Source organism: Oryzias latipes, chromosome 10, assembly GCF_053564925.1.
Source record: "Oryzias latipes strain Hd-rR chromosome 10, Olatipes_Hd-rR_3.1".
NCBI lineage: Eukaryota > Metazoa > Chordata > Actinopteri > Beloniformes > Adrianichthyidae > Oryzias > Oryzias latipes.
The window spans coordinates 7,152,882-7,169,148 of record NC_136246.1 but is presented as its reverse complement, the minus strand read 5'-3'; the positions used below and the strand labels follow the sequence as shown (position 1 = coordinate 7,169,148).

Genomic DNA, 16,267 nt, shown 5'->3' with positions numbered 1-16,267 from the left:
GTAATATCACAGTCTAGCTTACTTCTCAGCCCTAAAGTTAAAAATGCTTATAATTCATTTGAAAGCATCATATTGTCTTTAAGTCACCCAAACAGGAAAACTCGAAAACCTGTTTTACTCATAATTATTTATCGCCCCCCCGGCCCATATTCAGAATTTTTAACTGAGTTTTCCGACTTCCTATCGACTATTGTCTTAGATTCTGATCAAATTATAATATTAGGGGATTTTAATATTCATGTTGATGACCCCAGTGACTGCCTAGGAAAGGCTTTTGCAGCTTTATTAGATGATGTTGGTTTCACCCAAAGTGTGAATGAACCCACTCACTGTCATAAGCACACCCTGGACCTTGTTCTAACCCATGGGATAGAGATCAGCCAGCTGAGTGTCCTTCCTCTTAACCCCATCATTTCTGATCACTTTCTGATTACCTTACAGCTTACACTGGAACATCCTTCTGCCCCAGTGAATAAGAAACAGCTTAGAAGAATCTTAACTGACCGTTCTGTGTCTGAGTTTAAACACACAGTTCAGCCAGTACTTAGTGATATTCTGAGAAAATACTCTGAGACCAGCTCCCATAGTATCAGTCCTAGTATAAATGACCACTTTGTTAATGATGCCTTACAAGCCCTCAGGAGTACACTCGATGTTGTTGCCCCCTTGAAACCTAAGTTCGTCAGACAAAACCGAGTAGCACCGTGGTTTAACGCTGAAACTCGTTCTCTTAAACGAGAAACCCGTAAGTTGGAAAGAGAATGGCGCCGCTCCGGTTCAGAGCAGTCTCTGGATATCTGGAAACATAGCCTATTAAATTATAAAAAAGCTCTGCGTAGAGCTAGAAGCCAGTACTATTCAACCTTAATATCAGAGAATGGAAACAATCCAAGATTTCTTTTTAGCACTATAGCTAAATTAACTCGCAGTCAGAGCTCAATAGAACCACATGTTCCTGTTTCTCTCAGCTCTGATGATTTTCTTACATTTTTCGATAGTAAAATCTCAAATATTAGACATAAGTTAAATCAAGTTATTCCTACTATCAGCCCAGAACAGGCTGAAGCGGTAGAAATGGAGGCATCCATAGAAACCTCTGTAACATTAGACTGCTTCACTGCTGTGGATCAAGCGGAAATAACATCAATTATTACGTCCTCCAAATCCTCAACGTGTCTGTTAGACCCAATTCCCACTAGACTTTTTAAAGAAACTTTTCCCCTAATTAATGATCCCATATTAACAATGATAAATGCCTCTCTGGAAACGGGTTACGTGCCACAGTCTTTTAAATATGCAGTTGTTAAACCTCTTCTGAAAAAGCCCAGTTTGGATCCTAGCATCTTGGCCAACTATAGACCGATATCAAACCTGCCCTTTATTTCTAAAATCCTAGAAAGAGTTGTAGTTAAGCAGCTTTACTGCCACCTACAGGACAACAGCCACTTTGAAGACTTTCAGTCGGGGTTTAGACCTCACCACAGTACGGAAACTGCACTAGTTAGAGTCTCTAATGACTTGTTATTGGCCTCAGAAAAGGGACTACTTTCTATTCTGGTCCTGTTGGACCTCAGTGCTGCCTTTGACACTATCGACCACTGTATTTTACTCCATAGATTAGAGCAGGACATAGGGATCAGAGGATCTGCTCTCCAGTGGTTTAAATCCTATCTGTCTGATAGGTATCAGTTCGTTAATGTAAATGGCCATTCCTCTCAGTGCACTCGAGTCAACTATGGAGTCCCACAGGGCTCAGTCTTGGGACCGATCCTGTTTACGCTTTATATGTTACCCCTAGGAAACATAATCAGGAAACACAGCATTAATTTTCATTGTTATGCCGACGATACACAGTTGTATTTATCCATGAAGCCTGACCAGAATGACCAGATAGAGAAACTGAACGCCTGCATCAGTGACATCAAGACCTGGATGACAATTAATTACCTCCTCTTGAACCCAGAAAAAACTGAGGTCATTATACTTGGTCCTAAAAACCTCAGAGATGCTCTGTCTGCTCAGATAGTCTCCCTGGATGGTATAAGTATAGCCCCCAATTCCACAGTTAGAAACCTTGGGGTTTTACTTGACCAGGATTTATCATTTAAGGCTCATATATCTCAGGCGTGTAGAACTGCCTTTTTTCACCTGCGGAATATTGCTAAGATCAGAAATATACTTTCTAAGAGTGATGCTGAAAAACTCATCCATGCATTTGTTACGTCGAGGCTGGATTACTGTAACTCCTTGTTAGCAGCGTGTCCTAAGAGTTCCTTAAGAAGTCTCCAGCTTGTTCAGAACGCAGCTGCTAGATTGTTAGCTGGAACCAGCAGAAGAGATCACATCACTCCTGTGTTAGTTTCGCTCCATTGGCTCCCAGTTGATTCTAGAATCAAGTTCAAAATCCTCCTGTTAACCTATAAGGCCTTACATGGAATGGCCCCGTCCTATATTAAGGACCTCATAGTCCCTTACCAACCAATCAGAACACTTCGCTCGCAAAATGCAGGACTGCTTGTGGTTCCTAGAATTGGTAAAAGTACGGTTGGAGGTAGAGCGTTTAGCCACCAAGCCCCTGTCTTATGGAATAAACTCCCAGCTCATATAAGAGAGGCCGACTCAGTTTCTACATTCAAAGCTAGACTGAAAACATTCCTCTTTGGACAGGCTTATTGTCAGACTAGTTAGTATTCAGAGATTATTTAACTTAATGTTAGTTTGTTTAAATTAAACTTAATAACTATTTATTTTTAAAGGCTGCTAGAAGTTGAAGCTGGGGTAACTATGGTACACTGGGGTTCTGTCCTCTTTCCTTTTTTACTTCTACCCTTCCTCTCCTCTATTCTTGATCATAATTTATCATTTAGTTCTCCATGCCTCTGTTTGGTGCAGTGCGATTCATGTATTGTCCCTCTTTTCCTCTCCCCTCCTGGGGAGTGGGAGTGCTTCCAGACTCCAGTTGGCTCATCCGTGCTCCAGTTCCTGACCGTTTACCTCGCCTTTGCTCCTGCTCCTACACCTGGCTGTGGATCCTGCCTCTGGCTCATCTCTGGCTCGGCTCTGCTCTGTACCTGACCGAGTACCTCGTCTCTGCTCCTGCTCCTACACCTGGCTGTGGTTCCTGTCTCCGGCTCGACTCGCGCCTTTGACTGTCCCGATAACCACGGCTGGATGAAGCTCGTCTGCTGGACTTTTATATATGTAGTTGTAGATTTAGATAAGTTAATTCTTCTCTAAGATTTCTGGTAAATCGCCTGTCCGTCCTGGGGGAGGATCCCTCCTTCATGTGGGCACCCCTGAGGTTTCTTCGTTTTTTCCGGAATCCGGTTTTTTTGGGAGTTTTTCCTTACCGCGAAGGGGGGTCTAAGGGCAGGGATGCCAGTATAGCTTAGTCAGTTTGTTAGTTCATTTTAGTATTTTTCTATTGAACTCTTTGTATTCGTGATCCTTTTGATTTCATGTTTTACTTCGAAGCCCATCGAGACGACTGTTGTTGTGATTTTGGGCTGTACAAATAAAATTGAATTGAATTGAAAATTGAATAAAAAATAAAGCAAGACACCTTTCATGTACCCATCAGTCACCAACAACTACCCGTTGTAGACCCCAGAGGTTAGTCACCCTTAACCCTTGTGCTATCCTAGGCACTTTAACATTAGGAGTTGGGTCATCTAGACCCACTAGACAGTGCTCTGAACCTTTTTTCTTCAATGATTTGTGATCTTCACTGGTGTCCATGGATTACATGAAATCTTTCCACCTTTATCCACCTTTGTCATGGTAGGAAGAACACGTCAATGTAAGGGTGGGGTCTTCTAAGATGGCACAAGGGTTAACACCACAGTAAATTATCTGTAAGGCGCGAGTCAGAGACCCATCATTTCATAGCAAGACACCAATTACAAACCCATCAGAAACCAAACACTGAGAGATTTGTTAGACACTTTTTAGGATTTTTTAGTGGCCCATCAACACTGATTGCTCTTCTGTCAGAAACCTGTTTTAGACTTATAGGGAAGCTGTCGTTAGGTTTCCAATGGCGGGTGTCTGGCCTGTCATTTGTCAGTCAGTTATTATTTTAACCCTTGCGCTATCCTAGGCACTTTGACGTTGGGAGTGAGGTCATCTAGACCCACTAGACAGAGCTCTGAACCTTTTTTCTTCAATGATTTGTGATCTTCACTGGTGTCCATGGATTACATGAAATCTTTCCACCTTTATCCACCTTTGTCATGGTAGGGAGAACACGTCAATGGTCATCTTGACTCCATAGGATAGCACAAGGGTTAAGACATGTCCAACCTCTGTCAGACATCTGTAAGATACCCTTCAGAGACCGTTCGCATAGACATCAGACACCTTTCAAAGACCCATCAGACACAGGTCAAACACTCGTCAAAGAAGTGTCAGATTCACAACAAAGACCAGTCAGACAATTACCCTACACCTGTCGCAGACCCGTCAGACATCTGTCTGAGAGAAAACACTTAGACATTAGCCACATACCTGCAAATACCTTTTAGACTATTGTCAAACACTTGTCAGATAACTGTCACACACCTGACAGACACCTTTAACCCTTGTGCTACCCTAGGCACTTTAACGTTGGGAGTTGGGTCATCTAGACCCACTAGACAGTGCGCTGAACCTTTTTTCTTCAATGGTTTGTGATCTTCACTGGTTTCCATGGATTACATGAAATCTTTCCACCTTTATCCACCTTTGTCATGGTAGGAATAACACGTTAATGTAAGGGTGGGGTCATCCAAGATAACACAAGGGTTACAGTCCCACTCTAATAAAAATCATCTTTTTGGTATCCTTGTGGCATATTTCTTATGATAGAAGACATATGTAAAGACAATTAAGCTTGGAATTGCATTTTTGAGTATTTCCTCAAACAAATTGTTTTGAATAAGGAGCTGACGAAATATGCTGTTAGAAAATGCTTGTAGATATGACGTAGAAACTACAAGGGTGGGCCACAAGCTCCCTGCTCAGCTCCATTCTGGTGCATCCACGTGTAGACAAATAGATCCATACGTTTTCGTTTTCCTCCTCTGAGTTGGCATCTGGCTCAGAATTGTAGGCTGGGTAGCTCCAATATCAATCACAATTTTTGTTGTACTGCTGTTAGGTTGGGGCTAGGAGGGGCTGTAAGCTAGTGGGAGAGCATATAAACAGATGGATGATGGGAAGGAAACAAACAGTCCCACCCACAACTCAGAGGCAAATTTTCATACTACCGCTCTGCAGAAAATATGTCCTTCAAAAACACAGGATTTTTTTATTTTGGCTAAACGGTATAATCTTAATTAAAAGACCACTGAGAATAATTTAAAAGTAGATCAAAATATGATCACAGTGGGTCTTTACGAGAACCCTCAGAGACTTCTGAGGTTTCTGTCAGAGATCGATCAATCCTTTGACGATGTGACATCAATCATCCCTTTTTCAGAATTAGAGCTTATCTTTCCTCATATTCAGCAAAGTTAAATTAAAACAATAAAACGTAATTGTAATTCAGTTGAATGTTGACATGTTTATTGATGCAGTAGAGTGAAGCCATGTTGACATTGAACAAACTGATGTTGAAACAGAACAGCTTGCTTAGTTGACTTGGAACTACTGCTCTGAAGTGGATGCTCACTTTCACAGACTCTTCATTTCATGCTTTTTTTTATATTTTCTGGTCAGTCTTTAGTGTTTCTGTTTTTCTGTGAGAATAAACTTTACACAGCTGTTCCCATGAATTCTAGGCTTCATCGAAATGAGAGTAACCATGGAAAGACACACCTGAATAGGTAATTTACACATATTTCAGGGCAGCAGCTTAGACAGCAATGAAGCAGCGGTCAGCGTTTCCCTCGTTTCTCCTGCTCGCGCTTTGTCGCTCCATCTTTCATTTCTGAAGCTGAGTGACATGAGACTGGAATAATGATAGCCGATGAAGACGAATTGTCCTTTCTCCTCCCAGCTGCAGCTGCTCTTGCATCAGTTCCGGCAAATGGAGCAAAGTTCATATGTACATGGGAGTCAAGGATCATAAAGATCCCATCCCCACCCCCTCCCAGACAAACCAGAATGACTCTGCTTGCTGTTCACAAAGGGACAATGAAGACAGAATTGGGAAGGGGGATTACAAACAAAGATGAAGTCCATTTCTTCATTATCATTCTTCTACGTTTAAATCCAGGGATGTGAGGTCATTGTGTGTGTGTGTGTGTGTGTTTATGTGTGTACACTGTTCATCAGATCTACCCCCAGTTAAGTGACGCTGATAGCAGAAGAACCAGCAGCAGAGCTGGTGAAGCACAGCCAAAGATTGGAGATTCTGCACCCCCTGTCCCTGGGGCACCCAGGCTGGAGACAGTGGCCTTCTCTGAGTACAGCTGGATCACATCAAACTGGTTGTCCTCTTCAGGTTCCTCCTCCAGTGCCTGAGCCAATTCCTCTTCTTCATCACTATCCATCACCTGTAAAAGAGTAACAGATACAAGAGACTGTTATGGGGAATGTGACAAGCGTTCAAGAATGTGCATTTAGCACAATCTTGAATGTGCTTTCGGTGTTCACACAGGCCTGTCACTACCTGATACGATCCTGGAATCTTGTTCCAGGATCTTTCTTTCACACCCATATTTTGATATATAAAGATTTGGCGACATATAATTATGGCTTGACACAAACCACAATTCTTAATTTCTCACCCCAAATCGGTTTTCATAAAATTGTCTCTTTCGTGAATGAAAAGGGACGCCATCCATAGATCACTACCAAATCTGAGTCTTTGATTTCTTACCATGGTGTGTGTATGTGTGTGTTTGTGTGTGTGTGTGTGGGGGGGTGTTTGTTGGCATTGTATGGGCTTTAGATAAAATATTTATTTAATGTGTTGTCTTTTTGTGTTTAAAATTTGATTATGTTTTTATGTAAAGCGCTTTGAGTAGCATGAGTTTTTTTTGTCTTTTTTTTTTCTTTCTAATTTGTCCTGTCCAATAGCTAAACACACAGATGAGAGCTGAAAGCCTTTTGTGTTGGACATATTTTACTTTTACAACAGGGGTTAGGAATCTTATGATACACCAGATGTATATTTAAGAAACCCCTTTTGTAATTTCAGCTAAACTTTATTCATGTTAATTATATTTGTAAATATTTTTTGTTGGACCGCACGGAAAAGAAAAGAAGGAAAGAAGAGAGAGGGATGACAGATGGGGTGGGGTGGGGGTAGAAGGGTGATTATAGTAGTAAGGGTAAGATCATGAAGCGTCAGAAAGCAACAAGTTGATGGAGGTTTATGATCACAACTGACAGGTCAAAATGCATGAAAAATCTAAAATGGGTGGGGCCTGTCCACACACACACTCTCAAACGTTACAAAAACACCTGTTGGCTTCAAAAGTGTTCACACACAAACAAGTCTACATGGACATACTACCACTAAAATTCACACACGCCTACTTATGCATTCAGATTAACACATGTGAAACATTTCATTCAGTAACGCAAATTGTTTGTGCAAAGGTGAGATGGCACCTGTGCTCGAGTGAGTGTTTATGTTCTTCTGGGGTGGATGATGTAAAAAGAGGGAGAGAACCCAGGCCCTTCAAGGCCCCCCGGGCAGGGCCGGCAGGACCGCCACAGCAGTAGAGCAGCCACCCCACCACGCCCAGGGGGCCCAACAAGGGGCCCCGCCCCAGGGGGGCACCCCAAGCCCCAGATAGGCGGCCTACCACCACCCAGGAGTCCTGAGCATCCCCCCTCCCCCAGCCCGAGTCAGGGCAGACAGGGAAGACCCGCCCCCACGCTCCAGGCAGCCCCCCCCAGGCCACGGTTAGTCCAGGAGAGAGCAAGGGAGGGGGTGCCACCCCCCGCCCAGGAGGAGGACGCCCAAGAGGAGCGAGGGTCCCACAGGGGTGTTATAAAAATGGCCCAACCAGGCTCAACTGCGTTTGAAAATTTGAAAAAGGCTGGCGCCCAGGGGCCAGGACCAGAACCCACACCACCAGGACACAGACACCCCCTGGCTCAGATGTGATATGATTCCCGGCTCCCGGTCGTGCCAGAGAGCTCAGGGATCCCGCTCCCTGCGTAGAGAGAAGGCCGCCGGGCCCAGGAAGCCAGTACCCCAGGGACAGGGCCGCCGTGATAGAGGGCCCCAGTTCCCTCCGCCAGGGATGGGGCGCTGGATAGAAGATCAGAAGTCCCTCTTCCCTGTGTGAAGTATGTGTGTTGGTGATCGTGTGTGTGAGTGTATGGGTGTGTGTGTTGGAGTGTGTATTTTGTGATGTGAAGGGGGTGTGTGCACTAAAGGGTGTGGTTAAAATTGGCGGGTAGGGCACTAAAGACATCTACTGCTTGCTGGCAGTGATGTCCAAGCACCCCCCCCCCCACCAAGGGTCCTAGATGTCTGAAGTGCAATTAAACCGAGAGGGGGGGCACGTTCCATACGACAACCAAGGGAAGGGGGCCACTGCCAAGTAGCTCCTCCCCCCAAGGTGCATCGCAGGCTGAACCCCGACCACCCTCACCCTTATAAATGGCTATATGGGCTAAATTTTATTTGGGGTTGTGACTGTTCTTTTTACCTTTGATTGTGGTTGTATGAATATATGTTTAACTGAACTGCTTGCCACATCTTGCATCAATGCATTTTTTTATTTTATTTTTTTGTTTTACCTGCTTTACACTATATTGAATGTGGAATTACGGTCAAACTTGTTTCAGAGAATTGTTATGTTTGTTTTGTGCTGTGATGAGGAAACAAAAATAAAACGCTAAAATAAATAAATAAATGGCTATATGAGGAAGAGAGTCGGAGAGTCTGGAGTCTGGACCAGCCCAGTGGCCCCAATGCCTGAAGCGCCAAACCCCCAGACCCCACACCCCCCACCCAATACAAGGAGAGAGGAGCGAAGAAAGCGCCGCCCCTAGGAGCAGGCCCAGACCCCCGCCCTCAAGCACCGCCCCTGGGAGAACTCTGGTCACCAACCGCGGGCCCCAAGAGGGTTTCCCCACCCCGCCCCAGGACCAGAGAGTAGCATGAGTTAGAAAGGTGCTACAGTAATACAGTTTGATTTGATTGGTGAAAGTTTTACTGGTTTAACTTTCAATGCGTGTTCAATGGCAGTGCATTTTGTTGGACCAGCACACTATTCAGGGTGTCCCCCTCCTTCACCTAACAGTAGATGAGAAGGCTCACGCAACAATGTGACCATGCACAGGAGTGAGCAGGTTTAGAAGTTGGATGGATGGAGAAATAAAGGATCGATCCTTGGTTTCAGAAAGACACAAACATCCCCCCTCCTTCACATCTGACGGCTGTGTGTGTGGAATCCTAACACTTGAAATAAAGCGCAGTGCCTCTGCTTCTAAACGTTTCTGCTGCAGCAGATATTCTGCTTTTGAAGAGAAACCTTAAAAAATGTGTGAAAAATCACTTTAAAGAAACAAGAAAAAGCTCCTGAGAGACAAAAGCTGCTGAGTGACAGGCGGATGAGGAGAAGAGGGGCAGTTATGGACGTGGGGGTGGAGGTGCTCTGCAGGATTCCAGCTGGAATGTGCTGAAGACAGAAAGGAAACAGCAGAGCTCAAAAGAATAGAAAGGAAAATGGACAGAAACTGGGAGGAAGAAGGTAGGAGGAGGATTTAGGGGAGGGGGGTGCATGGACATGAATAAATTCATAATAATAAAGCACTTCTTCCTACCAACACCTTATCTAATCCGCTCACTGGTTGAGAGACACAAACAAATAAAGAGGAGAGCGAGCAGAGCTGGAATTCCCTCCTGTCTGCCGGTCCAGATTATCTCTGGAAGTGAGGCAATATGGGAGTTCAAAGCCAAACCGGCCAAGGCTGTGGCAGCCAGGACTCCAATTGGGTTGGACCGAGTTTGAAACTCTGGGAGCATATGTGTGATCCTCCATTCCAGCATGTGCACGTCATCATGTGCATGTTAACCAGCCCGACTGGAGTCTGCGCAGCAAGGAGCCAAAGCCGCCTGTCTTTCACAGAAAGAAACTTCACCGGCTTAGTCACACCGTCAAGAACTCGCAGGAGGTCATCAGTAGGACCCTCATCAACAAGACAACCACAGAACTCTGGGATGTTTCTGTTTGAATCATTAAGGTCAGGAAGTACAAACTGAGAGACCGTCTAAAAGCACTGATTAAGGAAGCGTTGTGTTTCAGAACTTGATGGCTTAGTTAAAAGAAGACGGAAGAGGAAGCACAAGTGAGTGAAGTTGGCCTGGTGAGGAGCAGCAATGCAGTCCTGTCCTGCTGGATTTTTGGGTTGAAGTTTGTGAAGATGAGATAAAACTGCAAATATCAAAAAAGGCTAAAGGAATGAGAACAGACTTGAGAGCAGAGATAAAAGAAACTAACAACTCAAACTTTCTTTTCTAATAATAATAACAATAATAATAAAATTCTCATAATTTGACTTAAATGTTAATAGTTTTTCTTTATGTCCGGTTTCATGTTTTGTTTGTGGATAAAAAGGTTTCAGGTGTTGGAACACATTGGGGGATGTAAAGGGAATGAAACTGATGAGTGTTCAGGTGTAGGATGGAGGGTCAGACCAACTCACATTGTTGCTGAGGTCCGGGAGGTGGTTGCTGCTATGCAGCTCGTCCTCCTGAACAAGCGGCGAGGGGCGGGGGCCAGGAAGCTGAGTGGTGTCTGACGGCAGCAATTTGGGACTCCCTATCCTGTTGATAGAGTTACCTGCAAGGACACACACAACACCTAAGTTCTTGAAGAGGGACCCCTGCATGACCCTGCTCCTGATCAATCTCCTCTCTGCTGCTCTGTAAGACAGAAGATGACCAGGAACTCTGCTCAGGAGCAGCTTTGTCTTCAAATATTATTTCCAAATATGACAATGCAGAGAGTAAGCTCCGATTGGCTGTGATTTGTGGAGTAGATCCTGCAGCGGGAACTGCTGCTGAGATAAGCCAGCATCTCTTAATCAAACGTTCCAGAGTCAATTCAAAGGTGACTGTAGATGGTTCAAAACTCAACCATACTAAACACTCCAGTTTTGAGGACGGTTGTCCCAACATGGACTTAACATGTCCATCAAAAGCAAAACTCAAAGGTTTAGGTCTTCTGTGTGGGAGGAGCAGGGTTCAAAGTAAAGTGGTTTTAGTCATTGGGCTCTGGGGTTTTCCTAAGGCTGAAGAAGTGCTGCCTGATTGTTTGTTCTTGGGGAAAATGTTTGGTAGGATGCTTCGAGCTAGTTTCCTGTTGGAACTGCTTTACTAAATGTTTCTTCTATCTTTTTACACTTAGTACTCAATACAATAAATAGGAGTCCTATATATGCAACCTATCTATTATGATATTCTTATTCTCTATTTTTTTTTACGTCAACTGAAATATGTCCACATACAATACCAATTACCGTGGCCCAGCCAATGGTCAATGGGACAATCTTCAAACCCTTTATCTACAAACAAAAGCAACACTTCCACCCCTATTCTAACAGTTAACAGTATTTCTTAACTGTAAACTTTCATGAAACTTACAGGAAACACTGTATAACAGTCCATTATTGTGATAGTATTGAATGATTACTTAATTTATATTGTATTACTTAATCTTCACTGAATTCATAATCATCTTCCAACAGTTTTTGTGAGACACGTGACTTACTACTTTTGTAATTGAAAAATATATATATTTCTTACATTATCTACAGTACATTTTATTTGATCAATATTCAACGAGATATCAAGTGGATCCAGTGACGTGCAATGAGATTCACGGCCGGTGAGGCACTGATGTCATCAGTAAGATTTACAAACGTGTGAACCCTACATAGTGGCTTATTCACCATTATATTGGCAATAGTGTGATGTTAAAATTTTTGTTTCAACAATTTTCTTCTGTTTCCTACGGAGGAGTTTTAGGGCCACCAAAAAACCCCCCAAAAAAAGTCAAATTACGAAATTTTATCTCGTAAATTTAGGAGATAAAAACTAAATTTACGACTTAAAATCTCATAAATTTGCGAGAAAAAAGTCATAGATTATCAAGGAGAAAACACCGAAGTTGTCTATCGAAGCCTATCTTGAAGATGAAATTTGTGGAGCCTTTTGTGAAGCTTTATTTCTAGATTATTATAGGTTTAAAACAAAGAGATTCTGAACCTTTTGGCGACTCAAAATCAGATTATTGTCAGTGGAGCCGGCTTTCTGGGGTTCTGTGTCAGTAAAGCGGAGTTTCATATGTAAAATAAGGAGCTCAGAGACACGTTTGGGTGTAGACAATCGCTGCAGCCTTCATTTTCCTTTTCATTCACATAACCTGAAGTTCATTTGTCTCATTACGTCATGGACCTGTCATCCGAACACCAATGCGGAAGTAAACAGTGTTACATACGCCCACTCCTGCAGATGAACCGTCCCGTTTCATCATTAAACAACAAAGATGAATGTAAATAGTTTGTTATATTAGCATTACAACGTTGAAAAAGGCAAAAGTGCTTCTCCTCCTCAGACGGAAGCGTCACACAGATGTAGAGATCTTGTCTTTGGTTGAGGAAGAAAGTATTCAAGTGGACAGCTGCAGGTATACTGATGGCTTCGGGCTGCAGAGATCCTGCAAACCAACCATCAATAAATAAAACTTTTATAAATTGTAAATCAAACAAATGAGCTTCCAGACATTTGGAACGTTATCAATAATCATTCAGCTCACCTGTTCAACTAAGTTTAGTCGGTCTGCTCTGCTGCTGTGCGGCGTTCACCTGCTGCTCTGTATGCTCATCTGTGTATCATTTGTGTATTTTTAAGCTTTCCAGCTTCCCATGTTCCAGGTGAGGCACAACCTCACCTTCCTCCCCTGACTGCACGTGACTGAGTGGATCCCCTTCTTGGAATTCATATGCTAACAACTAAACAACAACTGTTTAATTTAAGTGTTGATGTGTGTTTGCACGTGAAGGTGTGTGTATTTTGTGTGCAGATATGTATGTGTGTGTGGTCTGCAAAGATGTGTGTGTCGAGCTTTGCACATGTGTGTGTGTTTGTGCGTGTGTGGTGTCAATAGGTGTGTTTGTGTGCATGCATGTGTTCATGCAGGTGCGTGGGAGGCTGGCTCTCAGGGGGAGTGAACCCACATTTTCAGCTGGCAGCTTTACAGCTGCGTCCTTGGTCGGCACTGATGAATGACTCGTTTTATGGGAAGAGGTCTGACACATTGATCCAGGTTTAGTGTTTGGACATACAGGCTTAGTGCACATCGACAGTTTCTGTGATTGACTGACGGTGGGGTGGGGAACCCCCCCACATGGGCCTGCAGCGGAGTTCAGCTGAGGGGGAAACATCAGGACAGACATGCTGCTTTTATGTGATCATTCAGTGTGTCTGTTTACCATAAAACTCCTCACATCTTACCCTCCAAAATTTATCTTATTAAGTTTTGTAGAGATGTTTTTTCAGACAGGAACTCAAAAATTTAACCCTTGTGCTATCCTAGGCACTTTACCATTGGGAGTTGGGTCATCTAGACCCACTAGACAGTGCTCTGAACCTTTTTTCTTCAATGATTTGTGATCTTCACTGGTGTCCATGGATTACATGAAATCTTTCCACCTTTATCCACCTTTGTCATGGTAGGGAGAACATGTCAATGGAAGGGTGGGTTCATCTAAGATAGCACAAGGAGAGATGAAGGTACTGACTGTCTCAAGGAAATCCCATAATTCTGCAATGATCCCTAAACATGGAGATTCTCCAAAGCTGTGAGGTCAATAACGTAACACCCAGTCCATGGGTTTCAGATGTATGCACACTGACATGAAGGGTAAAAATGGAGGCTTGGCAGACTGTTTACTGTTCATTTAGAATAGAACTGTCACATGACCAATGGAGTACAATTAGGTTGGTTGGGTTTTGGTTTTAGATTTTGATGATGATTCTTCTTTTTACCAACAGGAAGAAGTTCTTGATCTGGTTACCGTGATGTTCTTGACATCTTAACATCACATTTTATGTCTTCTGGCATCAATTATATTTTAGTTTATCTCTCAGTTTATGTGGTTCATGGGAGTAAAATCTGAAAATGATATCATAAGTATTACTAAAATAAAATTAGAATTAAGTACATGTTTCCATTTTTTTTATACAATCACTTTGTTTAACAACTCATACCATTGTTGGTTCTATAGAAGTCACTAATGCGCCTAATTGCACAAATCTACAACCTAGAGTTTTTTGCTCAGACAGAGTTAATTTAAAGAGTTATTAGTTATTAGTGAATCTTGCAAAAGAAATAACTGCTACTTTTGATAAAACAAAAACAATCCCAATATTTGCAACTGGACAAAAGAAATGGATCAATTGTTGCTGTTTGCTTTTACTTCAAATGTGAAGGCTACTTGCTGGTAAAGGCCTGGCATAAAAAGTACTGCATAAACTAAAACACAGACATTATTGTGACCTAGAGACAGACGGTTGCAAAAAAACAAAACAAAAAGGAAACACGTAACTTTATAAATTTGTCTTTCAACACCCCAATGAACCAATGAAAACGGGGCTGAACTGTTGCAGTGGAGTTGATGACTCCACCTTGGAGTCATCACAGGTTTGTCTCCAACGTGACTGTTTTTTGTGATTGTGAAAATAAAGCTCTTTTCTTAATTGAATCGGTTAGTTCAATAAGGGGGCCCAAATCCAAGAGGTTTGTTTTTCCAGGAAATGATTTTAATTGCATAGCTTAAAGGGAGGCTACACCAAATGATTAATACTTTACCCAGATTTAGCACCAGTTCATAGCTTAAAAATGCTATAATATGAAGCACCTCACTTTTATCATTTCAGAGGACTGGCAAACTAAAGTCTCTGGACTTGGGCCCTTCTTGAAATAACCCTTGTGCTATCCTAGGCACTTTAATGTTGGGAGTTGGGTCATCTAGACCCCAGAAGACAGTGCGCTGAGCCTTTTTTCTTCAATGATTTTTGATCTTCACTGGTGTCCATGGATAACATGAAATCTTTCCACCTTTGTCATGGTAGGGAGAATACGTCAATGTAAGGGTGGGGTCATAGGATAGCACCAGGGTAAAACAGGGGCGCTGCCATTTGGATAACTAGTGCTGCCATCTATGGGATAAAGCTAAACCCATGCAAGAGAGGCCCAAGTCCAGGAATTTTGCACTAGTAGCTTTTCCCTTGAAGACCATGGAACATATAATATCTCTATTTTGAAAAATTGTGTACTTGGGCCCCTTTTGAACTAACCGGTTAATATGTGTTTAGAAGCAGCTTTTCCATCAGAGTTGCCTCAAACAGATCGAGTGTTTGGTGAATTTCCACCTTTCACCAACAGCCTTCTTTTTACCTCAGAATGTTCTGTTTTGAAAACCAAAGGTGCAGAATGAGCTCATAGCAAGAACACTGTTGTGTTGGTGGAACCTGGGTTGGATCAGAAAAAGTCTGACCCAGTCTAAGATAAGTCTGCAGAGCATGTGTAAACAGGGATACTCACGCAGACATCTGTTGTCTGTGAAGAGGTGTTGTAGTTTTAGGCAGTCAGGCCACTGGTTACCACTCCCTTCGCAGTTGCACCACAGTGACACATCAGCTGAGCTGTTACTGATGTAGTTGGGTGTCATTATGGTTCCTGCAGGAGGGGTTAAAGGTCAAATGGATAATAGCTGATTTATCTTTGTTTTTAAAAATTTGTAACGTTTTGCCTGTCACACTAAAAACAACATAAAGATTTTGATTGTACTTTTTATTTAAACAATGATAAAAAATGTTATGAAGAAAAATCTGTATGTCCATTTAGAACATTAAATAAGATACAATGTAAAATATTTCTAGAAGTAAGTTATGCTGGAAAAGGAACTCATTCGAATAAGAATTAGTTTTCAGAAAGTTTAAATCCATTGTGTCTGTATTTATAGTCGGTGTTTACCAATGAGTCCAGCATACGCTCGCAGGCAGAGGCCTGTGGAGTCCTTCAGACAGCCACTGGCTGTCAGATGAGACGGCTGGCAATTGCTGAGAAAATCAGCCAGTCTGGACCTGGAAGATCGACAAAACATGTCAACATACTAGGAAGAAAACAACTGAATTGTTTTAGAATAGGGGTGTGCAAATGGAACTCTACAATGCTCTGGACGTTGTCATTACATGAGGAGACATTTTAAAAACATTTTATTGGTTCTGCTGTGCTATGGCCAATTCATCAAAACATGACACATCACTGAAGAAAGAATACATGAAGGTGGAGACAGAACCATGGTGAAAGTG

At 42.6% G+C, this 16,267-nt stretch overlaps 1 protein-coding gene across 1 annotated transcript in view; it reads right to left on the bottom strand.

Moving 5' to 3' along the window:
- Nucleotides 1–5,516: 5,516 nt before the first annotated feature.
- Nucleotides 5,517–16,267, bottom strand: part of gfra3 (GDNF family receptor alpha 3) — a 49,766-nt gene continuing 39,015 nt past the window's right edge. The window contains exons 5-8 of the mRNA XM_023959549.2: nucleotides 15,930–16,039; nucleotides 15,498–15,632; nucleotides 10,594–10,730; nucleotides 5,517–6,476 (exon numbers count right to left, since the gene is read on the bottom strand). Coding sequence (XP_023815317.1) covers nucleotides 6,258–6,476; nucleotides 10,594–10,730; nucleotides 15,498–15,632; nucleotides 15,930–16,039 — 601 coding nt within the window. The 3' untranslated portion in view covers nucleotides 5,517–6,257. The remainder of the gene's footprint in view (nucleotides 6,477–10,593; nucleotides 10,731–15,497; nucleotides 15,633–15,929; nucleotides 16,040–16,267) is intronic.